The sequence below is a fragment of the Pelophylax lessonae genome (assembly GCF_965119305.1).
Source record: "Pelophylax lessonae genome assembly, chromosome: 4".
NCBI classification, from domain to species: Eukaryota; Metazoa; Chordata; class Amphibia; order Anura; family Ranidae; genus Pelophylax; species Pelophylax lessonae.
The window spans coordinates 3,173,072-3,200,858 of record NC_138771.1 but is presented as its reverse complement, the minus strand read 5'-3'; the positions used below and the strand labels follow the sequence as shown (position 1 = coordinate 3,200,858).

Genomic DNA, 27,787 nt, shown 5'->3' with positions numbered 1-27,787 from the left:
CGTGGTGGAGGAAAAATTCTAAGCTCGGTTTTGGAGGGATTGAGGGGGTGTGTGTGGTTCCTGCGCTGTCTGGAGTGCTAGCGGTTCCCTTAATGCTGCACCACTGTTACTGATACTAAACAGTTAAAATGATATAAAGTGGGGGTAGCAGTGCGCTTTAAGGAAAAGATAAATATAAATAAAAAGTGTTTGTAATGAATGTGAACGGCAAGTTATTCTGTATAAAAAGTGTATAAAGTGTCTCCTTCTATCTGGTGTGTGTCTATAGAAATAATTCTGTAGTCAAGGTGCTCTGTGCTTCGATTTTTCTTCCCAAATAAATTATTAAATAAATCAAATGAGAAAACGATACTTCATCAAAGTAAAATATGTGATCTCTTCTGTGACACACAATTAACCAGGTGCTCGTAAAAAGTGCTAAGTGCTTGCTAAATTCTACCTTATCAACAAAGCAATATATAAATAAACGTGATACAAGCCAGACATCCCAACCTGCAAAAACTCATTTCAGGGAGGTGGCACTCCACGCTGCTGAATCCCCCCGCGCGTGCCGCCGCACTCATCCCGCGCTGCCGCGCCCATCCCCCCCCCCCCCCCCGGCACTAATTTAACACAACTAAAGGATGATCAAATGAAATGGAATTAGTATACAGAGGAGGTTTACTAAAAAAAAAAAAAAAAATGTACTTTTACTTTACAGTGCATCTCTCTAGGTAATGGGTAATTCCCCTCCCTTCAGGAAAAGCATAGTGACTTCCTGTTGGCTTTCTGGTAGTGGAATAATGGGTATATTTCCCTAGAGGCACATAGACCACAAAAAATTACTATCGCGGAAGTTTTATTCCTTCATCAAAATGTAAAAGAAGAATGTCTACAGGTACACTTTACCATAGGTCCACATGTTCGAGAAGCAGTGAGGAGAAGCTTCCAGAAGCCCCCTGTGCTCTCAGTACACATTAGTGAAGGGGTTGCTATGGACAACTGCTGTAGTGCTGAATATTTTATCTCCTGTTATTTTGAAGTACATGGCTCACTGTCAGGAGTAGAGAGAAAGCTGCTGCTGCTTCCTCTCTATTCCTCCTCCTCTCACAGGCAGAAGTAGCGGCTCTGTCTCACTGCATGGAGCTGCTCAGGTGTAACGCTCCTGCGTTTTTATATGGTGTGGATTTTCAGCTGCAGAAATAGTTCCACGTCAGCAGTCATGTAAGAGATATGCTGAGACACCATTCCCAACCTCAATGACTCATCATGTGTGGAAGGTCTTATTTCAGCCAGTAAATACACACACAGTAAAGTCACTCTAAGAACGCAAGCTGGTTCTTAGAGTGACTTTATGCATGTGGTAACACAATGATGAAGGTTGAGTGGAGGTGGTAGGTGATAGACACTTGAAGGTGAGACAGTAGCAGATGGATGCAGGAAGGTTTAGCAATGTTGTATGATAGCAGATGATAGAATAGCAGGTGGACATACAAAAGAGATCAACCCAGTGCAGAAAAGTAGCAGTAGTCTCAAGAGCTAGCAATCTAGTTTATGCAGATGTGATAAACAGTCTCTACTATGCAGAGCTAGATAGTGTAAGCTTAGTATAAGTTTATAGAGAATTCCCCTGTGGGGTACTTAGCACTATTAACGATACAGCCGAAGGGTGGTTCAGGAGAGGCGGATGATCCAGTAGCGGAATACAGGGATCAGCGCAGCGAGGTTCAGTCAGCGAAGTAAGCTTGCAAGCATGGAAGCTTCAAGCAAGGTTAGCATCCAGATAAGGGTGTTTGAACGAACACATGTGAGTGAGAGCCGACGCCTTAAATAGCCATCTAGTCCGGCGCTGAGTGATGACAGCTCCAGTCTTAAAGGTGTATGCGCACCTTTCCAAAAGTAAATGGTGGGGCGCATACACTTGTGGAAAGTGTAATTTAGGGTACCAAAGGTACCGGAACATTACATCAGGATGACTCACAGAGTGAGTCACGCGACAGCTCAGCTGCTTCAACTCGGCTTCACAGCTTGCCGGGATATTGCCCTGAGCTCGCGGGTGTCCGTGAGCTCAGGGCAGAAAACGGGAGTCTCCCGCGATTTGCGGGAGACTTGAGATGTCTGTACAAGCTGTATTGATCAGTATAAATGTGCAACAATGCAGTCTTTGAAAAAGTCTATGTAGGGACGGTCCAAACAATCTTCAAAATTATATATCAATCCTTTTCTTGTTGTAGGTGATATAAATATAGATATAGTGACTTTTCTCCTCCACCTTGTGCCACTTCTAGGTGTGCTAAACTCTCACCTTTATTTTAAGGGTTATGCGCCTGTAGTATATCTCCGGGGTAATGGACGTTCCTCTTTCCCCTTGATTGGTGTCCGATCCTTCTCCGGATATCCAGCGTGGGTTCCTGATATATAGGGCTCCCTTGGAGTTTCTGCCAATAATTACCTTGGGGTACGATCTCCTCACACTATCCTCCTTTCTTTTGATCTCATTAAAAAAATAGGGCTATCATGGTGCAGTATTATGTACTTTTATTCGGCACAAATAGATAATGCACTTACAGTTACCTTCTTGACTCCCTGAGGAAGTCACGTGACCCCGTGACGCAACGCTTAGGAGGTACCCGAAACCCGGAAGTGACGTATCTGACGGAACTCGGTTCCCACAGCATTCGTGTGTTTTTCTGTACATGCCGGATACAAGAAGGTAACTGTAAGTGCATTATCTATTTGTGCTGAATAAAAGTACATAATGCTGCACAAAACAGTATTTTTTTAAAACAATAAAAATGACAGAAATCTTTCCCGTAGTTAGTAGACGCAATAACTTTTGCGCAAACCAATCAAAATACGCTTATTGCGATTTTTTTTTTACCATTCCATGGGCAAACAAAACAACCCCAGAAACAGGGCAACATTCATCCCAGGATCATGGGTAAGGTCCCTGTGAAGATCCCTCAGCCCCCACAGATGGTATAAAAATGTCAAATCTGAAGCTGTCTACAAATAAATGTCATAAAGCAACGCACAGAATTATTTCATGTTTTTAAATTGCTGTTGTCTTCCTTTTTTGCATATGAGATTTTGACAATCGATGCTTTGGCCCCCTCGGCTGACGATTGGGTCACAGGAGAGCACCCCTCTGGTCCCCAAGGAGACGTACAGCCAAAAGAAGCAGAGAACTTGTTTTATCAAAGTCCATACATTATGAAGAATTATACTCACTTAACCACTTGCCGACCGCCGCAAGTACATACACTGCGGCGGTCAGCCCCTCCTGGGCAAAGTGACGTACCGGTACGTCACTCACCCATGAGCCAATAGGGGGCGAGCGTGCGCTGCCGGAGGCACGCTCACGCCCCCGCTCATTCCCTGACATCCCCGCGCGAGTGACCGTAGGCTCCGATGTCCGTCGGTCACTCGCGATCTCCCGCTGGAGAGGGAGAAAGGCAGGCGAATGATGTAAACAAAGCCGTCTGTCATTCTCCCTGATGTAACTGCAGAGATCATACGATCCTGCTATGTAGGATCATATGTCTCTGTGGTTACATCACAAGCCACGCCCCTTGACAGTTAGAATCACGCCCCTAGGGACACACTCGACCCCTTGATCTCTAATAAAGGTAACACCTTCCCTGCCAGTGTCATTTTTACAGTAACAGTGCATATGTATAGCACTGATCACTGTAGTAATGTCACTGGTACCCCCAAAAGTGTCAAAAATGTCAGTCAGGGGTCCGATCTGTCCGCCGCAATGTCGCAGTCCCGCAAAAAAAAATCGCTGATCGCTGCTATTATTAGTTAAAAAAAACAATAAAAATGACATAAATCTTTCCTTTGTTAGTAAACGCAAAAACTTTTGCGCAAACCAATCAAAATACGCTTATTGCGATTTTTTTTTTTACCAAAAATATGTAGCAGGAAACAAAATTGGCCTAAAATGTTTGAACATTTTGATTTTTCCTTTTTTTTTTTTTTTTTCAGAATTTCAAAAATTTGTTATTTTTTCAAAATTGTCGCTATTTTTTGTTTATAGCGCAAAAAGTAAAAATCGCACAGGTGATCAAATACCACCAAAAGAAAGCTCTGTTTGTGGGAAAAAAAGGACATCAATTTTATTTGGGTACAGCGTCGCACGACCGCGCAATTGTCAGTTAATGTCACACAGTGCCGAATCGCAAAATAGGCCCTGGTGTTTGAGCAGCCAAATCCTCCGGGCTTAAGTGGTTAAATATCAAAATGAAGACACATTGGAATGAATGCAGGAAGAAAAAAATCTATGGAATGTTCAGAATCTCTGAATCCAGCATCATAAATTGTGCATCAATGTAGCAGCATTCTGAAAGCAGACAGGTTCTCTTCTAGGATGAGAAGAATATACGAGTCCTAGCGGTTTGTTTATAGAGACTCTTGTGTGCCGACTATTGAGGTGCTAACCTCGGAATTCCCGGCAGGTCAGGGCTGTCAATCAGCGCTCACTATGCTGTAAGCCAACTGCCATCAAGGACCAAATGAAAAGTTCACTGGCTGCAACTATTGATTGTAGCTGAAATATGTGTTTCTTGTAACAGAAATGTCAGGATAGTCGTGTGGAAGAGCTGTCAAGGAAATTAGGGAGTGAGAAGATCTCAGTGCTGTGAGGACTGACCCTGTAATGTGCAGGAAAGGATATTGCTTGAAATTACAGATCTAGAAGAGGCAGAGCCCGGCCGAGGCTTGTTTACGGCTTTATTCTTAGTTAAAGTCTATAAAGAGATTGTTCTTCAGGAATCGGTACGCTGCATTCACACGCAGACAGCTCGGGGTTTTTTTATTTATTATTTATTTCTAATGCTATTCCATGATTCTGTGATTTTCTGACGGGTCGTTTTCTGCAGATTTCAGGAGGAGTGAAGGCGGCATTGTCACCGTCCATATATAGAACATGCCAAGGTCATTTTATGGTGAGAGACGTACCATAAATAAACAGAGAAACAAAACTGATACATAGTCACCCATTGTCTATAGCATATTATCTGGTCCTGACCATACTAACCACTTGCCAACTGCCGCACGACTATTTACGGCAGCAGTCTGGCTCTCCTAGGCAAACCGACGTAGGGCTACGTCGCTCGCCCAGGAGCCTCTAAGGGGCGAGCGCGCGCCGCCAGAGGTGCGCTTCCGCCCCCGCTCATTCACGGACATTCCAGCGCGAGTGACCGGCGTATTCTGATTGGTTTGCGCTCCTGCCCCCGCTCGTTCTCTGCCTTCCCCGCGCGAGTGACCGGCGGCACCAATGTCCGCCGGCCACACACGATCGTCCGCTGCAGAGGGAGAAAGGCAGGCGGCTGATGTAAACAAATCCGTCTGTCATTCTCCCTGATGTAACTGCAGAGATCATACGATCCTGCTATGTAGGATCGTATGTCTCTCTGGTTACATGAAAAGCCACACCCCTTTACAGTTAGAAGCACGCCCCTAGGGAAACATTTAACCCCTGCATTTCTAATAAAGTTAACCCCTTCCCTGCCAGTGTCATTAGTAGTATATTTATAGCACCGATTACTGTAGTAATGTCACTGGTACCCCCAAAAGTGTCAAAAATGTCAGTCAGAGGTCCGATCTGTCCGCCGCATTGTCGCAGTCCCGCAAAAAAAATCGCAGATCGCCGCCATTACTCGTTAAAAAAAAAAAACAATAAAAAATGACATCAATCTTTCCCTTAGTTAGTAAACGCAATAACTTTTGTGCAAACCAATCAAAATACACTTATTGCGATTTTTTTTACCAAACATATGTAGCAGAAAACAAATCGGCCTAAAATGTTAAAAAATTTAGATTTTTACATTTTTTTGGGGGAATTTCATATAAAAAATGTGAAAAATATTGTTATTTTTTAAAAATTTTCGCTCTTTTTTTGTTTATAGCGCAAAAAGTAAAAATCGCACAGGTGATCAAATACCACCAAAAGAAATCTCTGTTTGTGGGAAAAAAAGGACGTCAATTTCATTTGGGTACAGCGTCGCACGACCGCGCAATTGTCCGTTAAAGTCACACAGTGCCGAATCGCAAAATAGGCCCTGGTCTTTGAGCAGCCAAATCCTCCGGGGCTTAAGTGGCTAAACATGAAACCAGGGGTCCCCAAACTTCTCAAATAAAGGGCTGCACTGCATTTAGAAAAACTAAACAGTAAAGTTTGCCCAATGTTTTTGTATAATGTGAAAGTTGATGTTACGCTGAGTAAATAGATACCCAACATGTCAGGCTTCAAAATTGCGCACGATAGTGGAATGGCGACAAACATTGGTACCTAAAAATCTCCATAGACAACGCTTTAAAAATTTCTACAGGTTACCAGTTTAGAGTTACAGAGGAGGTCTAGGGCTAGAATTATTGCTCTCGCTCTAACGATCGTGGCAATACCTCACATGTGGGGTTTGAACACTGTTTACATATGTGGGCGCGACTTGCGTATGCGTTCACTTCTGCGCGCAAGCTCGGAGGAACGGGGCGCTTTAAATTTTTTTTTCTTATTTATTTTACCTTTTTATTTTTACACTGTCCGTTTAAAAACTTTTTTTTTTTGATCACTGTTATTCCTATTACAAGGAAAGTACTAGAAAATGGTTGGTTCCTCAAGCCAAAGAATAGTGGGATTGTGTAGGCAAGGTTTTAAATAATAAGGTTTTAATAATATATTATTATCCTTTTCATTATTTTTATTATTTTTTCAATAAATTGCATTTTATTTAAACCTTGCCTACACAATCCCACTATTATTTGGCTTGAGGAACCAACCATTTTCTAGTATGTTAGGGATGATGGCAACTATTACCTTCAAACTATAAACTATAGCTCTAAAGACCAACCATATAATTACAAGGGAAGTAAACATCCCATGTGACAGAAATAAAAAGGACAGGACCTCTTTAATGCGAGATCTGGGGTCAAAAAGACCTCACACCTCACATCTACACTAAAAAGCAAAAAAAAAATTTTTCATCATGAAAAATTTGCCCTTTAAGGCCATTGGGAGGAAGTGATGTATGAAGTTGCTCCGGTTCTCCAAGACCATAGAGTGTAGTGGGGGCCAGCTTGCCCTCACTCCACTTCCTGCCTAGGAGGGGAAAGGACTGGATCGTTTTCTCCGCTACCAACGGCTCCGGTAAGCAGAGAAAACGACTGGGAAGTGGCGGGAGGGGGGAGGGGGTACCTCCCCCACCGCCAATAAAAGTGATCCTGCCTCTGGAACCACTTTTATGAGAAAGAGGAGCGCCCGTCCAGTAAAAAAATAGTGGGGCTATGACAGCTATCTGCAGCCATAACCCCGATATTTAACATCAAAATAGCGACGTATTTCTGCGACGGGGGCGGTCCGGAAATGGTTAATACCATATATAATAATATATTCACATTTTTTACTCAGGAGTATATAATAAGTTTGGAAATTCTAGAAAAATGCTTAACCGATGTATTACAATTTAACTAAACCCATTCGATTTTTGTCGATTAAAATGATTTTAGTCGACTAAAATGTACTGCAGATTTAGTCGACTAAATACAATTAAAACTAAAACAATTGCAGAAGACTAAAATGGGATTACAACTTAAGTGGCATTTTAGTGAAAAGACTAAGACTAAAACTAAATTGAAATTTGCTGCCAAAATGAACATTCTGCATGTAACGGAACCGCCGACCCACACTGTGTTTGTGGTCTTCCTTCAGTATACGGCTTCCTTGCAGTCATGAACATATATACCAGATTTTCCCAGGCGCCTCCATACAAAGCTAGCCAACAACTTAGCTTGTACTGGAATCACTCTTTATTGAACAGTCACACAGCATTTATATACAGCATGGACCTCCCCCTTCTGATCAGATTAACACACACAGGTCAGGGGTTGCCTGATTACATTATCATATGCAGATGAAATTGTATACAGAAATAGAATTAACCTGAAGTAATTATCTGGCCATCTGGACAGAACAATGTGAGGTCATTAACACTTAACAATGGGACAGACAGACTTAATACTGTAGATAGACAATAGGATAAGACTGCTGTAACAGATCCCCAATACTTGGACCAAGTATTTCTGTCTTAGGTCTCCAGAATCTCACGTGATGCAGTGACCTGGCCCCTCAATTCCCCCCAAACATAAGCCTAAGCTCGATGAAGGGTAAAACAAAAGACTCTTTATTCAACAACTCACTTCCAATATATACAGTTTTAGGTGCTTGATTACATCATGCAAATGTATTGTATACAGAACATAATTAACATACCTGGCCATCTGGACAGACACAGGTGAATGACATTGCAGGCTCAGACAGGATTAGCATTATCATAATTGACTCCACAAACAACCAGTGATGGTAGTAACTGCGTTTAAGTAAACGGTGTTACTTAACGCAGTTACTTTTGAGGGTAACGAGTAATCTAACTGATTACCCGTTCCCTCCCTGTAACGCCATTGCCGCTACATTTGGCTGCATTACCGCAATTACATCTACTGCCACTAGATGGCAGTAGATGTAATTGTAATTCCCCCTCTCCTCTATGACCGCTGTCTGCGGTACAGGAAAGAGAAGAGGAGGAGACTCAGACAAGGAGACACGAGAGACTGTGACAGCCTGTTCACACTGGGTCACTCCGACTTCGGGGGCGACCTGAGAGGCAGAGAGCACAGCGCGCCAGGCCCAGGAGGAGGACGGAGCCAGACGGACCCGGACAGTGTGCCAGTGCCTGCCAGGCCACACCACCTCCAGCAGCCAGCCCAGCACAACAGGTACCAAAAAAAAAACCTCACAGTCAGTCAGGACTCAGACCCCCACCACCGCCACCATCAGTGTGCCACACCACCAGTGTGCCACACCACCACCACCACCAGTGTGCCACACTGCCACCACCAGTGTGCCACACCACCAGCGTGCCACACCGCCACCACCAGTGTGCCACACCACCAGTGTGCCACACCGCCACCACCACCATCAGTGTGCCACACCACCACCACTAGTGTTCCACACCACCACCAGTGTGCCACACCACCAGTGTGCCACACCGCCACCACCAGCGTTCCACACCGCCACCACCAGTGTGCCACACCACCACCACCAGTGTGCCACACCGCCACCACCACCACCAGTGTGCCACACCGCCACCACCAGTGTTCCACACCGCCACCACCAGTGTTCCAAACCACCACCACCAGTATGCCACACCGCCACCACCACCAGTATGCCACACCACCAGTGTGCCACACCGCCACCAACAGTGTTCCACACTGCCACCACCAGTGTGCCACACCGCCAGCACCACCAGTGTGCCACACCGCCACCACCACCAGTGTGCCACACTGCCACCACTCGTTTGCCACACCACTAACAGCCAGCCACTCCAGGCAGCAGGTACCAAAAAACAAAACAAAATACAGTTACTCACAGTCAGGAGGACTCAGGACTCAGACCCCCACAGTGTGCCACACCGCCACCACTATTAAAGATCTTATAGAACGTAATTGCATTATAGAATAGTAAAAAAAGTCACAGTTACTTTGCTGAGTAACTAATAACTTTTTCAATGTGGTAACTGAGTCACTAACTCAATTACTTTTTGGGAGAAGTAATTTGTAACTGTAACTAATTACTTTTTTAAAGTAAGATGACCAACACTGCAAACAACCAGCCCAAACATAGCCGAATACACTTTCCTAGAAGTGTGAACACACTTCACCTCTAAACAGATGAAAGCAGAAGACATCGGCTCTCAGACTGCCCGTCTCCATTTTCAACACACCTTATTATAACTGTCAATACACATCCCCACAGTAGACGTCATTAGCATCTCTTTAGTCTCTCAATGTGTGGAGAAGTCCTCTGCTGCAATAGGCCGCTTTAGGCCTGTAACATTGATCCTAGTCTGAGTCTGTATCTTGGGGTGACATGGATTTGAGTCCAAAGCAACACTACTCCCATGGTCCTCCAGCATATACCCCCACACAGAGGTGCACTCCCCTACAAGCCAGGGCCATAGTCCGTGGGCAGGAGGCTGGCCTCCGCACTCCTCCAGTAGCCCGTGGCAAACATCCCAGTAAATGGGCGTTCGTCACAACTGCCAAAGACAGTCTGTCCGTCTCCTACATTGAAGTACATGCAATACACATTTACGTATTGCTATGATTATTTAGGAGTCAGACTTCATGGCAATAGGCTATAGGTCTCACAGTGTAAAGTGGGATTAAAACTTCATATTTCCTGAGAGATATTGCTGACAAATATTACTGTCCCACTTGAAGCATTCCAAACCATTAAGTATCTGTCTTTCACTCCCAGTGACAGTGAGTACCGTCACACTGCATAAAACATTTACCAGTGTCCTTTCATGAGATAATTTATGAGGGCGTGTTTAGGGGCAGAATTAGGGGCAGGGCAGGGGTTAGGTGGGGCAACTGCTGCTAAGTTAGGCCCCTTTCACACTACTGTTAAGATCTGCCTGTCAGTTTTTCAGGCGGATCTGAACGGATACCCCATGCATCTCTATGGGGCATCGGATGTCAGCGGAGACATGTCCTCTGACATCCGATCCGGTCATCCATCAAATCTGGACGGATGGAAACCCTATTGGGTGGGGCATCTGCTGCTGAGTAACTCTTAAGGCATGGCTAGTAGCTCAGGACTCAAAATTTTGAGCCCGGACACAGTGAATATAAAAACCAATTGGTTCTGATTTCTCAAAATGCAAAATGTCGTCATTCAGCACATGGAATCCATTGTCACCCATTTCCATTATTTCATTATTACTCATCAATAGCGTTTAAAACACAAGAAAATACAAAAATAATAAAGTAATATTTGTCTTCGAAGCGATGCGGCTTCATCTAGAAAAATCCAATAAGAGACACCGGAAAACACAATATAAGCATTTCGCTCCAAACAGCAGAGCCGGGTTCTTGTAAAAGTGTAGCTAACGTCACCTGAGGGTATTCGTTATCGGTATCTACAACATCTTATATGCAAAAAGGGAATCTAATTGCGATTTTGAATCAGAAATAATTCAGTGAGTTGCTCCAGGACATTTACCTGTAGGCATTCTTGGATTACACATTTACATTTCCTGTGTATGTAATTTAAATGGTAACAAAGAAGTCTTAAAAGACCGATAAATCTAAATTGATACTTTATTTCTAGAAATCTGCTATTAGAAAGAATCACACAAGCAGCCGGGTTTTATGTCTGTAGGGCTGTAAGAACTCCGCGTCACAGAGGCAGTTCCGTGACTCCAGCAACTGGCTGAGTTTGATGATACATTGAAATAAATCTGCCGGATTACCTGAACTATTTTGGGTTTCTTTTACCACTGACAGGGGTGCTTATAATTATCAGCTTTATCCCAAAAATAAACTGTAACTGCTTGTAGGCAGGTGCAGTCTACTTTCTCCACTGCAGGTGTCGCTCAATCCGTGGCGGAATTGTAGAGGGAAATAATTCCAAGAGGAACGATGCTCCTCTATGGTTTCCTACTGTAACAGAACCGCGACCCACAATGTGCTTGTGTGCTTATGTCCAGTCTCGAACTTACAGTAGATATTAGATATATTAGATATTATAGCCGCCCTATAAAAAACTAGCCGGCACTTAGCTTGTATAATATCTGTAACATTTTATTGAACAAGAATACAGACGTTTTATACACTTGAGAAGTATGTCAGTGACCACTTGAATATTTACCCAAAACTTCACACAATGGTTTAGAATTCAGGGGTGTCAAACTGGCGGCCCTATAGCTGTTGTGGAACTACAAGTCCCATTAAGCATTGCAAGGCTGACAGTTACAAGCCTGACTCCCACAGGCAGAGGCATGATGAGACTTGTAGTTCCGCAACAGCTGGAGGGCCGCCAGTTTTGACACCTGTGGTTTAGATAATAAGGCAGGGCTGACTCATGGCAAACCCCCCTTTAGCGATTACTATAGCTGACAATGATATAAATAACATGCTAATTAACTCAGCACTTAAACCAACCTAGGTGCAGTATACAGAATGCTAGCAGGCAAACAATAGGTGACACAATTGGCCATCTGGACAATCAGGGATCTCATTCCAGGTCAGACTTGCCGGCATCGAGCTCCCAAAGAACAATACACATTATTATAAGTGTAAAAACATCCCCACAGTAGACAATAGGTGAGTTAATTAGCACAATTAACAATGTTTGGAAGACAGGTGGTTGGGCTGATGACATTAGCATCTGCTATGAGTCTGACTGTGTGTAGCAGTCCCCTATTGGTAAAAGGCAGCTAGGCCTTTAGCATGGATCCTAGGTCTAGAGTCCCAGAGTCTGTGTGTCTTGGGGAGATGTGGACTTGAATCCAAAGTAAAATTACTTCAAGGCCACCCCCCCTGCATACACCTCACAAAGAATAGTGTTCCCTTAAATGCCAGGGCTTATGGTCATTAGGCAAGAGGCTAGCCTGCAGTCCCCTCCAAAAGCCTCTGTCCTGAGTGGGTTTGTCACACCTACATCACTGGGGGGAAATGGTCTGGTTGGATATTGCTGCCCCATGTGACTCTGGTGGCCATTTTGGGTCAGGCTGAGTCTTTTTAAAACCCAGGCTCCCAGGCTTGGCATGCATTTTGCGAGTGGACAGTGAATAGTGGTAGGCAAAGGTTCCAGATAAGTAGGGAAAGGATAGGGACACAACATCCTTCCTTTAATCCTCCCATTTGGGTGCAGACCAAATCCCACCCTCTGAGACAGATGCTGCCAGCACATTGGAGACCTGCCCTATTCTAGATTGCCGTGACAACCTGTGAGTAGGGTGCCTTCCCACAAGGCTGTTTGTAAGTTCAACTTTGACTTTATTACATGTTCTGTTCCTGCACCTGGACTCTGTGTTACTGCACCTAACAACAAGCGTATAAAGTGTTATTTGGAGGTCAGCTTTAATTTGTTAGTGTATTAAAATCTGCTAGTCTTCGAACACTCCCCTCATCCCAGACTAACAATGCGGCTGTCCAAAGGTGCCCCCTTTGTCCATTCCTCCAGAGTGAGGGTGCACTAATACAGGAAGTGTGTTACTGGCCAGATCGCAAGGTGAAAATAAGGGGGGGGGGGGTGTCTTAAAGAAGAAAACAAATTCAGCCACCACATCTAATGATTGGTAGGCTGCAATATTTGGCATTTTTGGTTTTGGCTTTAATACCGCTTTACATTTATTCTGACAACCTCTGTGTGAAGAATTTGTTTTTATCATTTAGTTCTAGTTGGGTGCCTCCAATATACTTAAAAAAAACAGGGCATAGCTGACAACAAATTTGTTATGGTGAAACTTCTGGTTACAATATATATAATCTGTTGACTGTCATTTTTTTGTTTTTCATTCCCAGTGAACGGCGGGTGGTCATCCTGGTTAGAATGGTCGGCTTGCAGTGTAAGCTGTGGTCGTGGAGTGCAGAAACGTTCCAGGACTTGCACCAACCCAACTCCTCTAAATGGTGGGGCCTTCTGTGTGGGTTCCTCGATGCAGAAGGTCAGCTGCTCCGTCCAGTGCCCAGGTGAGTCATATTCTGCATAGGTCGCTGTCTAGACAGTTCAGGTGGAGTTCTTTTTTCCTGTTCATTTGTTATCTGAAGAGCTTAGGGAAGGAAAGCCATTGTTTTCTGGAGGAGTGTGCTTATAGCACAAACAATGTGTGACCTAAAGATTCCCACTGCAGGAGCAATATATGTTACTTATTGTTAGGGTTGCTTGATCAGGGGTCAGGCTCAGAGAGACCAACAGCTATAGCAATAGAGAGGCTCCCACTGACCAGCAGGATAAATACAGAAGCAGGTCACCCTGGAGGAAGGCGCAGGCTCACCTAAGGTGCGGGGTCTAAGCACTAACCGTTATTCACCAGAGCTCCTAATTGTGGGAATGGGATATTTGCTGTGTGTTAGTACCAGGTCGTGGTCCTCAGGATCGCCCTGCCAGGAGGTGAGCAAGCCGGGGTCCAGTAGCAGATATAGCAGGTAGGGATCAAGCAAAAATTTAGTCAGTAAATAAGCCAAAGGGCAGTAATGAGTGGTTGCAGGTAGGGATCAAGCGGAAGCATAGTCAAGGAAAAAGCCAAAGGTCAGTAACAAGTGGTAGTAGAGATAAGGACAGCTGCAGGTACGCTAAGTAGCAAGATATCGGTTGGAGAGAGCACAATAATCTGGCAAACAGGAAGTGCAAAGGCATGGCTTAAATAGGAAGTTCATGGGAGGAACAAGGCTCACTGAGTTCAAGTGTCACCAGAAACAAGGCACCACTGTAAGGGGGTATTTTTCCCACTGGCCACCACTGTAACACGGGCGTTCCGTATGTCCGTATATCACCCCATCTGTTTGCGGGTGATATATTGACATAATGCATGTCAATGGGATTGCCGATGTCAGCGGATGACCATCCGCTGACATCCGATTTGCTTTCTTTTAGTTCTGTTCAGTTTTTTGGAACGGAACAGAACCCTATTTTTTCTTCCGTTAAAAAAACGGAAAGGACGCAAATCGGATGTCAGCGGTGTCATCCGCTGACATCCGCAATCCCATAGACATACATTATGTCCATATATCATTCGCAAACGGATGGGATGATATGCGGACATACGGACCGGATGACTCAAAAGTGCCGGAGCGGATCGCAATACGGTCCGCTCCGTGTGAAAGCGGCCTAAGGGGGTATTCTTCCCACTGGCCACCACTGTAAGGGGGTATTCTTCCCACTGACCACCACTGTAAGGGGGTATTCGTCCCACTGGCCACCACTGTAAGGAGGTATTCTTCCCACTGGCCACCACTGTAAGAGGTATTCTTCCCACTGGCAACCACTGTAAAGGGGTATTCTTCCCACTGGCCACCACTGTAAGCGGGTATTCTTCCCACTGGCCACCACTGTAAGGGGGTATTTTTCCCACTGGCTACCACTGTAGGGGGTATTCTTCCCACTGGCCACCACTGTAAGCGGGTATTCTTCCCACTGGCCACCACTGTAAGGGGGTATTCTTCCCACTGGCCACCACTGTATAGGGTATTATTCCCACTGGCCACCACTGTAAGGGGGTATTCTTCCCACTGGCCACCACTGTAAGGGGGTATTCTTCCCTCTGACCACCACTGTAGAGGGTATTCTTCCCACTGGCCACAACTGTAAGGGGGTATTCTTCCCACTGGCCACCACTGTAAGGGGGTATTCTTCCCACTGGCCACCACTGTATAGGGTATTATTCCCACTGGCCACCACTGTAAGGGGGTATTCTTCCCACTGGCCACCACTGTAAGGGGGTATTCTTCCCACTGGCCACCACTGTATAGGGTATTCTTCCCACTGGCCACCACTGTAAGGGGGTATTCTTCCCACTGGCCACCACTGTAAGGGGGTATTCTTCCCACTGGCCACCACTGTATAGGGTATTCTTCCCACTGGCCACCACTTTCAGGGGGTATTCTTCCCACTGGCCACCACTGTAAAACTGGATGCAGCAGAGGTTGTGGGTTCAGATATCAGTCCTGACATAGGGATTAGTTTAGGGTTTAGGTTAAGAAATAATTATGGACAGGAATTAGAGATTTTTATTTTGGGGTTAAGGTTATGACTAAGTACTAGGGGGTTAATTAGATGCTGGGGGAGGTAGACGTTAAGGAATCACTTTTAGGGTGAGAACAGGAACGGGTTACAGAACAGGGTCATGAGGGCAGAAAGTTAGTAGTAATCTTCTCCAATGAAAGAAATAAAGCAGTAAAAACCCAATAGAAGTTCCAATTCTTCTGTACAAGATCCAAAATTGAAAAAAAAATAAAAATGATGGCATTCTATACTCAGTAACCCGGCTTATAAGGAATAAAGACGTGTAGTGTTATATCACCACAGCATTGACCAAGTAAGTTACCCCTAGACACAGGAACTGTCTGGACATGGTGTGACTGGGTGGTCAATTTTATTTACTTACTTCATCAAGTGATAATCATCAATGGACCGAAGTGCCCTTTACCAGATACAGAGCTAACTACCACAGAACCCAGGAACTAACTATGACTAGACATGAGGACCTAAACCCTATTAAATACCATTTCCCCACTCCTTCTCCACCAGTAGAAGTTAGAAGTAGAAAGTATGTCACCACTCACCAGCACAGAAGCAATGTTTTAGAGCCTTGCAAAGATCCACCATTGGACAGGAAGTGAGAAGACCCCCCCCCCCCCCCCCCCAATGTGTATAGTCTTTTAAATGGAAGTTGTTTTTTTTGGAGAGATCAGCAACCCAGAAGTTGCAAGAACAGCATGTAAATATCTTTACCAAGTCATCAAAGATATTGAGCTACCTTGACAAAAGTGGCCTGCATGTGTTTAAAAATAGCCGTTCTCAACCAGGGTTCCTAAGAACCTTAGGGTTCCTCCAAAGATGGTTAGGGGTTTCTTGAACAGTCGCTTATTGACCTCCCGTTGTGAGGTGCCTTTATAATTTCAAGGCCAATGCCACTTGGCAAAGCCAGATGCATAAATCATAAATAAAAATGTTGTGCTAAGGTCAAATTTTTCAAACAATTAGTCCAAGTGTCAATTTAATAACGCAAATAAAGGGTCCCAAGATTGTGATAATAGGTGAAAATGATCTTCTATTCCAAGCACAGGCAGAATCCCTCCACTTTGTGGATTCACCACCACCACATGTATGGATGTACTCTTACCAGAGAGCATAGACCTTTTACGGGAGGCCAAAGCAGGCAAACGTGTCTCCTCCACTACTATTCCAGCAAGGAAAAATTAAAAGAATCGCCCCAGACCATCCATGGATGTGGCAACAATCTTCTTGTCTCAGGCCGTCATAGCCGATGATATAACCTCAATGAAGAGATGATTTTATTAAAAGTATTGCACTTACATCGCGGTAACATCGCGCAAACAAAATCGCGGGACGCATGACGCCATAAAAGGTACAAGAGCTTCTTTGGGGCGTCATGCGTCCCACAATTTTGTTTGCGCGATGTTACCGCGATTCGGCAGGCGGAAATCGCGGCAAGATCCCACAGCGTTTGGGGTGCCAGGGCAAAGCACAGGCGTCCCGCGATTTGCAATGATTTCCGGATCGCGGGCAAATTTTATGGTGATTCTGCCCGCGATCCTCTACGCCCACATGTGAACGTAGCCTTAAATAGAAATGAAAGGTAAACATTTGCGTATAGATATAAAAAAAAAAAAAACATTATTGTTTCGGAACCGCGACCCCACAATGCCCTTGTGGGCTTTTGTCAGAATACCGCTTCCTTCAGTCTTAAACATAGATATTAGATATTACAGCAGCCCCCATACAAAACTAGCTGAGAATAACTTGTATAAGATCTGGAACATTTATTGAACAAACTCACACCAAATATATACCACACTAGGTCAGGTGCCTGATTACATTATCATATGCAGATGAAATTGTGTACAGAAATATAATTAACATATCTAAGGAACAACCAACATAAACAGTATTCTACTTTCCCACCACCAACTAATAGATGACAGTGATTTAATTAACTTGAGCTAATTAACTAGCAGACTTTCCGTAATCGAGCTCATGAAGTACAATACGCATTATCATAAGTGTAAACACATCCCCACAGTAGACAATCAGTGAGTTAACCACAAAAATCAACAATGTGTGGAAGACAGGTGGTTGAGCTGATGATATTAGCATCTGCCATGAGTCTGACTGTGTGGAGCCGTCCCCTATTGGCAGTAGGCAGCTATGCCTTTAACTACTTCCGGTCCGCGCTATAGCCGAAAGACGGCTGCAGCGCGGACCCACATTTTCGGGAGGCCGTCTTTAAACGGCCTCCCAGACACAGGCTCCCCGCGCGCTCCCGCGAGCGCGCATCTGGGAAAATCTGTGTTGGCCGTGTCCCTTGGACATAGCCAATCACAGATCGTGGTAAATGGCCAATCACAGCGGCCATTTACCACATGATCGGGCCGTGCAATGAGAGATGATCTCATATGTAAACATATGAGATCATCTCTCATCGCCAGCGCTCCTTCCTCACACGGAGACTGCAGTGTGAGGAAGGAGGAGAGCTGCTCAGCCGCCGGGGACACAGGAGAATGTAATCAGGGCACTGATCACCAGTGCCCTGATTACTAGAGGTAAAAAACATACACAGTGCCCACCATCAGTGCCCACAGTGCCTGCCATTATTGCCCCCCATCAGTGCCCACAATCAGTGCCCATAGTGCTGCCAGTCAGTGCCCATCAGTGCCTGCTCATCTAGGCACTGATGAGCACTGACTGGCAGCACTATGGGCACTGAGTGTGGGCACTGATGGTGCTGCCCATCAGTGCTCATCAGTGCTCATCAGTGCCACCCGTCAGTGTCCATCAGTGCCATCCGCCAGTGCCCATCAGTGCCGCCTATCAGTGCCCATCAGTGCTGCCTATCAGTGCCCATCAGTGCCGCCTGTCAGTGCCCAGCAGTGCCACCTCTCAGTGCCCAGCAGTGCCGCCTATCAGTGCTCATCAGTGCCGCCTATCAGTGCTCATCAGTGCCGCCTATCAGTGCTGCCTATCAGTGCTCATCAGTGCGGCATTTTAGTACCACCTCATCAGTGCCCATAAGTGCCACCTCATCAGTGCCCATAAGTGCAGCCTATCAGTGCCCATCAGTGCCGCCTCATCAGCGCACATCAGTGAAGGAGAAAAATTTATTTATTTTCAAAATTTACTCGCAGAAAATAAGAAAAACTTTTTTTTTTCAAAATTTTCTGTTTTTTTTCTTTTTTTTTTTGTAAAAAATAAAAACCCCAGAGGTAATTAAATACCACCAAAAGAAAGCTCTATTTGTGTGAAAAAAATGATAAAAATTTCATATGGGTACAGTGTAGCATGACCGCGCAATTGTCAGTCAAAGTGTGACAGCGCTGAAAGCTAAAAATTGGTCTGGATGGGAAGGGGGTTTAAGTGCACAGTAGGCAAGTGGTTAACATGGATCCTAGGCCTAGAGTCCCACAGTCTGTGGGTCTTGGGGAGATGTGGACCTGAATCCAAACTAACATTACTCCCCCCCCAGTATACACCCCGCAAAGAGCAGTGTTCCCTCATAAGCCAGAGTCCATAGTCAGTAGGCAAAAGGCTAGCCTGCAGTCCCCTCCAAAAGCCCCTGTCCTGAGTGAGTTTGTCACAATTATAAATACCTTTTTACCCTTTTTTATGTGATCACATTCTTTCTGTTCTCAGCTGCATAAGAGCTGGGGGAGGAGAAACATCAGCACACTGAGCCTCACAGTGAGAGCCTGTGCGGGGGGGGGGGGGGGGGTGGCAGAACAAGTCTGGTCATTGGAGGAGAGCAGGCTTAGTTCCCAGCACAGCTAGAGGACTGACTATGTTGTGCTCTCCTGCTTAGTGTGGTCAGTTTTTAATACGAAAGTAGGGGGACTGACAGGAACACCAGGGATTTCACACAAAGGTAGCAACACAAAGAGAACAGGAGACTTTCTCATACCAGTACATGGTTCAGCACTCACATATCAGGAATATGAAGTCTTGGGGTAACAAATGTTTAATAATCATATTAGGTTGGGGTCTCGGGCCACATCAGACGGCTCGGCGGGCCACTGGTTGAGCATACCTGATGTAAAGCCTTACACTGAGACAAAGAATTAGGGGAAGCCCCCAATTAGTGAAAAGGATAGCATTAACCCCTTCATGCCAACCGCACACAAATACGTGGCCTCAGGTTGATTGGGTTTTACCGGGGTGATGCCTGGAGCTAGAGCATTTTCTAGAGACAGTGGTCGGCTTTCTTGCGATAACAACCGATGTGGCTAAGAAGCTGCTCAGCTGTTATCACAAGCAGCGGGAGGGGACGTCCCCCTCCCACCGCCTTCCATGGCTCACCCAGGTTCTCCCATCCCACCGGGAGGCCCGAGCAGCCAGCTGGCACGTCCGCCGGCTGGCGGAAGACTCAAAGCTGAAATCAGCTTTGATCGGGTCTCAGATATAGTAACCCAAGCCTGTGCCCCTAATGCAGATAGATTTTCTCTTGATTTTTGACTTTTCCAATCATAAATACGTCATTCCAATATCGATGGTGGAAATTGTTGTATGTGATTGCTATGGTATTTCTATGTACATATTTTCAGCTGACTGAAGGATCTTGAATCGCACTTATTATTCAGATTCCATTAAAAATGATTGATATGTACTGAAGAAAGAATGTTTCAGTAACTCACACACATTATACATACAACAAACACAATGAATTCCATTACAGAAAACACAATAGAAATGCTGTTTTTCTTCTTTGCTTTGTTCTTATGGCAGCTGCCTTTGAGGGAAAATGAGGCAAGAGCAACATTAACATAACCTTCGATGTGAGCGCTATAAAGTCTCCAGCGATTTTCATAAACAGGGAAATATCGTCACTTTCGGGAAGGTGGCTTGTTCATTATGTGAATTGGAAAATCAAAAGAACAGCGGAAGCCATGAAATTGAGAAACAAACTTTGCTATTTTGGAAGGACTCTTCATATTCGTTACCCTTATACTTCATGTGTTTGCCTCCTTTGCTATACTCCTGCTCTACATGCGTCCATAGAGTTAGGCACATGCTTGCAGGGAAATGCCTGCTCTTTGTGATTTAAATATGGGAGTGTCAACGGGTCTGTGGTAGTGAGCCCTTATAGATCCCCAGCTCAGGATTCCCCAGGGCGCAGAGTCTAAGCCTCAGCCTGCTTCTTCACCAGGGCCCCTGATGGTGGGGATGGACTTGCAGCAGACTGAAACCAGGTCGCGGCCCCAAGGTAGGCCCAGATGAGAATGTGGAGACCGCCGGCGTATGCAGGGTAAACAGGAGACTATAAGGATATCCAAGAGACAAGCCGAGGTCCGGACAGGCCGCAGACAAACGTAGATGGAGAAACGAAGCCGGGTTGGTACACAGGAGATCAGATACAATAGCCAAGGGATACACGGATGGGAGCTCAGAGAACAGGGATGTTGCTCAAGCAAGGAACAGTGCACTGAGCATGTGTATATATAGGGAAGCAAACAGGGAGGTGACCCAGGAAGTAATTGACAGGAACAGGATATAACCCACAGTGGAGCAGGCGACGCCCATAGGAAACAGAGAAGCCCAAACACCACATGTGAAGGGAGGCAAACAGAAGCACTGCAGCAAGGAGGTAAGAATATACAGACAAAACTATAGGCTAACTTGTGACAGTACCCCCCTCTTACGGGGCATCCCCACTCGTTTGGGCCCGGTCTTGAGAGGAAACTTCTGATGAAAAAGTTTCACCAAACGAGGTGCAGAAACATCAGTAGAAGGAATCCAACATCTCTCCTCAGGACCATATCCTTTCCAGTCCACTAGATACAAGAGCCTCCCCCTGGAAAATTTGGAATCCAAGATTTACTTGATTTTGTACTGATCCGAAGTACTGGTTATTGGAGAAGGACGACGAATAGGACGAGAAAACCTATTGATGATGTATGGTCTCAGGAGAGAAACATGGAAAACATTGGTTATTTTTAGATGTGACGGGAGACGGAGCTTAAAAGCGACAGGGTTAACCTGGCAGAGGATTGTAAAGGGACCAATGAAACGGGGAGCAAACTTCATAGAGGGTACCCTGAGACGGATATTCTTGGTAGAGAGCCAAACCTTATCACCAGGGAGAATTTTGGGTCTCACACTGCGATGACGATCTGCAGCTACCTTGTACCTGGAAGCCGCCAGATGTAAATTCTTGGAAACATCTGCCCAGATAGAATTGAGAGACCGTTGCACCTCTGCGGCCGCCGGCATGTGCAGGGTAAACAGGAGACTATAAGGAGATCCAAGAGACAAGCCGAGGTCCGGACAGGCAGCAGACAAACGTAGACGGAGAAACAAAGCCGGGTCGGTACACAGGAGATCAGATACAATAGCCAAGGGATACACGGATGGGAGCTCAGAGAACAGGGATGTTGCTCAAGCAAGGAACAGTGCACTTAGCATGTGTATATATAGGGAAGCAAACAGGGAGGTGACCCAGGAAGTAATTGACAGGAACAGGATATAACCCACAGTGGTGCAGGCGACGCCCATAGGAAACAGAGAAGCCCAAACACCGCATGTGAAGGGAGGCAAATAGAAGCACTGCAGCAAGGAGGTAAGAATATACAGACAGAACTATAGGCTAACTTGTGACAGGGAGGTGTATTGGCGCTCTGAGGTAGTGCTTAAGGTAGACTGCTGCAAATGGGGGTTAATGCCAAGCGGTGTATCCGGGGTATATGTAACCAGGATATAATGCAGCATCACATGATAAACCATAACAGTTTAGGCACAAGGAAGGGATTAAGAGTCCATGTGCAAGTCCCTGGACCAACGGTAGCGGTGGGCTGTCCTGAAATCCAATGAGGAAAGAGGGGATCCAGGGTAGTCCCAGGGATGGATGGATGGATGGATGGAGGGATGGATAGACACTCAGGGCAGCTGACCGGAGGAGTGAAGCCAACTCTGTATTAGAAATATAGAAGAGAGGAAAGCTCCCTTCGGGACTGAACCACCCCAAGCCTTCATGATGGACCACCACATCCTAAATCACAAAGAGCTATAGAAGAGAGGAAAGCGCCTCTTGAGTGTTGTAAACAATTTATTTGCAATAAAATAGTAGTAACTGCCCAGATCAAGGCCTCAACAAGTTTGAAGTCGTAAAAGATCTTCATCTTTTTGCCAGAAGCTTGACTTACAAGTACTTGTTCGACAAAGATAAATATAAAGTTAATACACGGGACGAGGATCTTTATAAAGGCTTCAAAGCACAGGACTTCAGGAATCTTAAAACCCTTATGCAACTCCTACAGGAAAACGAGGAGATGGAATGCGATGATTCCTCGTCCTCGGAGTCCGACTCTGACGACGAGGATAACCATGCACCGAACCCTCGTAAATTTAGGACGAAATCCACCAAATTTCCCAAACTTCAGACATGCCCAGCAGTTTGGGCTTTCCTCAAACAAAGTCAACGGGACATAGACAACTTGGCGGTCCCCACCTATGGGACCTCCAATTTGTCTGTCTCCCAAAAACGCGCTTTGGATAGTCTTGTCCATAATGACCACATTGTCATTAAACCCTCCGACAAGGGCGGCAATGTGGTCGTTATGGACAGACACCAATACGAAAATATGTGCATGGACATACTTACCAATTCAGACTGGTATGTTCCAGTACCACAGGAGAAAGTAGAGGAGTTCAAGACCCAGTTTAAAACTATCTTGATGAATGCTCTATATACTCACATTATAGATCAGGAGACATACGAATTTCTTAATGTTAAGTGGCCAATCCTTCCTACATTCTATTCCTTGCCTAAATGAGTGCATAAATCATTGGATAGACCCCCGGTCGCCCCATTGTCTCGGGGATGGGTTCAATGACAGAACCAGCCAGTCAATTTGTGGATGACCAGCTTCGACCACATGTGACACGCCTCCCATCCTACCTCAAGGACACATTAGAATTGCTTCGAGTTGTGGAAGGACTAACGGTGCCGGCGGGTTCCCTGCTGGTCACCTTAGATATCGAAGCATTATATTCAAGTATCCCCCATGATCGAGATATAGAGGTGATCACTACCTTTTTAAGGGAACAAACCCACAAAAAATGGCCACTGGCTGAGTTCACTTTACAGTTATTGAACCACATCCTCAGGACAAATGTTTTCACCTTCGCTGGCACCACATTCCTCCAGGTACAGGGGGTGGCGATGGGGACTTCATGTGCCCCATCGTACGCCAACCTGTACCTGGGGGGATGGGAGAGAGAGCTGTTCGCCGACGATTCCGCCTTGATGTATCTGCGCCACTTGGCCCTGTGGCGCAGATACATTGATGATGTCATCGTCGTGTGGACAGGCCCACCAAATGAACTTTCGGAATTTATAAAATATATTTCCAACAATAACTTCAATCTTAAGTTCACTTACCATTTTGACTATGTCCAAGTGCCATTCCTGGACACCGTGGTGTTTCTTGACCCTGACGGTAGTATGCATACTTCCCTGTACCGGAAAAGTACGGCGGGAAACACCATACTACACTATACGAGTGGCCACCCACGCTCTTTAGTGTTGAGTATTCCATACTCCCAATATCTTAGGATACGACGAAACTGCACTTTAGATGCAGGCTTCGAACGTGAAGCTAAGGCCCTGCAGCTACGATTACTGGAACGGGGCTATACAAAAAGTATCCTAAAGAAAGCGTATAACAGGGCCAATAATCAACAAAGAGAGGGTCTAATCTTTGGGCCCCGGAAACAAAAAACATCAAATACCACTAAGATGATTACCAGGTTCAACTAACACCACCAGAGTCTAAGAGGTGTCCTGGCAAAAAACTGGCACTTCCTTACAGATGATACTATCATCTCAAAATATGTCAAACCCTACCCTGAGCTGGTCTACCGCAAGGCGGGTTCCCTCAGGGACAGATTAGTGCATAGTCACTACTCAGTTCCAGTGGAGGTGGAACCAGGTGCTACGGGGGGTTTTGGAACCTTCCGCTGTGGTAACTGTGATGAGTGCCCCTGGGTTAGAGAGGGTTACCTTTTGCCTCTCCCGCGGGGGGGTACACTTAAGCCTAGGTTCTATGCCACGTGCTCTACGGAGGGGGTTGTATATCTGGCTACATGTATATGCGGGGCCTTTTACGTCGGTAAGACGAAAAGGCCCTTTGCCCGGCGCATACACGACCACCTGTACTACATTGACACGGGCCTGATGTACACCCCTATCTGTAAGCACGTTGGCATACACCATAAGTTTGATCCTTACACCATACTTTTCTCCGTATTGGAAGTAATCAAACACAACCCACGGGGTGGTAATTTTGATAATAATATACTTAAAAATGAGGTTAAGTGGTTAAGCCTTCCCCTCTTCCTTTCCCATTTCTTTCCTGTTTCTTTAAATCCCCCTTTTATCTTTTTTCTGCTACTTTTTCAATTAATTCTCAGTCGCTTTTCCTATGCGATTTTCGCATTGGATGTCTTTGATATAACTATATGTGCACTTGCTGCACTCTGACATAGCCCCCCTTTTCAGGGTTGTGTCTAAGGTGCTGAAATTTGAAGTTATTTATTTTTTTTGTTAACTGTTTATGTCTTTATATGTTGATGTAAAACTGCCTACTGCATCTTGACTGGAACGTGCCTATGTGGGTTGCCGACACCTGTTGTGTGCCCCTTGGCCTTTGGCCAGTGCTCGGGCGCCAAGCCGGGGGCTAGGGGGGCGTTTCAGCGGAGTTATCCGCTCCTCCCCCTGAGGCTCCTGCATCCACCCTCTCGAGGGACGGATGTTTTGGCCGGACGTTGGCGCTCCCCGCGCATGCGCAGTGTGCGCTCGTCCGACCACTAGTTGGCGCCCGCGCCGGAGGTGACCTATAGAGGCCGGTTATGGCCGTGTCACTTCCGGTGGGACCGGACTATATAAGGACCAACGGCGGCGCAGCATGATCAGGTCATCACTACCTGACGCTGCAGTGCGCGGGATGGGTGCAACTCTGATTTGGCTTGCTGGTAAGTTTTGCCTCCTGGCGGGATTACTTTTTGTATCCATTACCTTTTCGGTATTTATCACCACCATACAGTTTTATTCACGGGCCCTTTCTTCTTGGACCTATGTCTCACTTATCTTAGTTCACATGCTTGATCACTTGGAATCTATTTCAGGTTATCATACCTGTTTTGAATGGGTGTATCCTTCTTCATTCACTGTCACTCAGGTGCTCACTGGAGATGTACATACTCTTCACATGCTGTGATCTTTAACTATCTGCACCTTCGATTTCACTACTCTCCCTCTTTTGCTCTTTTCTCATGGCGTCCTCATAACAACCTGGGACTACCAACACACCTCTTTTCCTTTTTCAGCTTATCACTGGTCTTCTTCTATTTCCCCAGCATGCACTTCTCGCTGCACTAGGTCCTATTTTTGTTTTCACCCCAACTCTGGGACTTTTGGTTTTCCCCTTTGGGCCCCCAATTTCCCCCTTTTCCACGTGGAATATTTATTGCCCTTTACCTATTTGGTATAGGGTATAATATGTTTGACCAAATACAACTTTTAACCAGTTTGCAACCTATCCCTCTCCCCTTTCAGAGGCTGGAATTTTCTATCCTGCTTTGCTGTAATTGATATATTAGCCGACTGTTCAGTCCCAGCCCGGTCCAGCATTGGTTTGGCCTATCAAGGCACTCATTACCCCGCGTCCATTTAGGACCTGGGGAGGGTCTGGCACCGCCCTGCACGCACGACCAGTTATGCAGTTCACAGTTGCTCTGCTTATGCTAATCACGTGTTGGTAAGTTTTGAATGCTTATCTGTGTGTATATGCCTCAAGTAACAATGTATTGATCTGTAATCCATGCGTTTATATACGCACAATGAATACTATCAACATCTCCATTTATCAATGTTTAGAGCTATTGCGAGAGGTCACAAGTCACTTGGTCCCTGACGAAGCCATTGAAATGGCGAAACATGTAGGACCCCGGTGACCCCCTGCATCTCCTCGGTTCACACAAACGTAGTATTCACATATATATCAACTGTAACCTTTGTTTTATGGAATAACCCTTGACTATGAACTTTTGGATACAGTTATCGTATCCTTTTTATTCACTATGTTAATCAATAAAATTCAATATTTTTAACTCATTTTTTGTTTGCTCTGTCTGTGCCATTACCATACACCCTTAAAGTCCTTGGTGGTTCCATGGCTGGTTTTCCAGTCCATCGAACACCGGATCTTGTTGTTAGAAGTTAGTGTTATCATGTATGGGCGTCACGCTCCGGAGGCTGGATGTGGATGTCTGCCGAGTCCTGATGGTGTCCGACAGTCCGGGAGGACTCGAGAGGCTGGCGTCTTCCGGGTGGACACAGCGGAGAGGCTTGTACAGCGGCCGGCGGCGTCTGACGTCACAAATGTAGAGAAGGGCAGTGAGGGCAGGCTGGGCTCACAACGCGTTTCGGAGCATGCATCGATACCCGGTCCAAGTGTCCAGACCAGGGGGAGAGAGCAAACTATATAGGCCACAGGAGGGCGTGTAGGAGAGCGTGTACAATAGTAAAGGCGGCAATGCAGAAGGCAAGCTTAAAGCGGCAATAGGATGTATGAGAACATCAGGGACTGCACTGATATAGGCTGCCACTCTTTTGCAAGATGGATGGTGGGGGTGCATGAGGGCAAAGAGATGGAGTTATAGGAGTATATCAGCGGTAACAGTCATGATAGCAGTAATATGACAACAATAATGATAACAATAGTATCAATAATGTCAGTACAGAATTAACAATGGGGATACAGATGCAAGGGGGCAAAGATGTGTGATAACAATATTATCAGCAGTGACAGTCATAATGGCAATAATAGCAATTGAACGGGAAAGGTATAGGGAAGAATATTTAAAGATAATGGTGAAAGATTAAAAATTAATTGGTTAGTAGAAAGTATGCGGTGCATTTGGGGGTATGCCCGGGGTATCTGTAAGGGAAGGAAAGGGAGAGGGGGGGTAGGGGAGGAGAGAGGGGACGAAAAAAGGAAATGGGAGGGGATGGAGGAAGGGGGAAATCTTTCACCATTATCTTTAAATATTCTTTCCCATACCTTTCGCGTTGTGAGCCCAGCCTGCCCTCACTGCCCTTCTCTACATTCGTGACGTCAGACGCCGCCGGCCGCTGTACAAGCCTCTCCGCTGTGTCCACCCGGAAGACGCCAGAGCGGGCCTCTCGAGTCCTCCCGGACTGTCGGACACCATCACGACTCGGCAGACATC

The 27,787-nt window shown here is 45.7% G+C and overlaps 1 protein-coding gene across 1 annotated transcript in view; it reads left to right on the top strand.

Annotated features, from left to right (window-relative positions):
- Window positions 1-27,787, top strand: part of UNC5D (unc-5 netrin receptor D) — a 991,829-nt gene that overhangs the window by 612,613 nt on the left and 351,429 nt on the right. Inside the window, exon 6 of the mRNA XM_082253174.1 lies at window positions 13,351-13,518. Coding sequence (XP_082109300.1) covers window positions 13,351-13,518 — 168 coding nt within the window. The remainder of the gene's footprint in view (window positions 1-13,350; window positions 13,519-27,787) is intronic.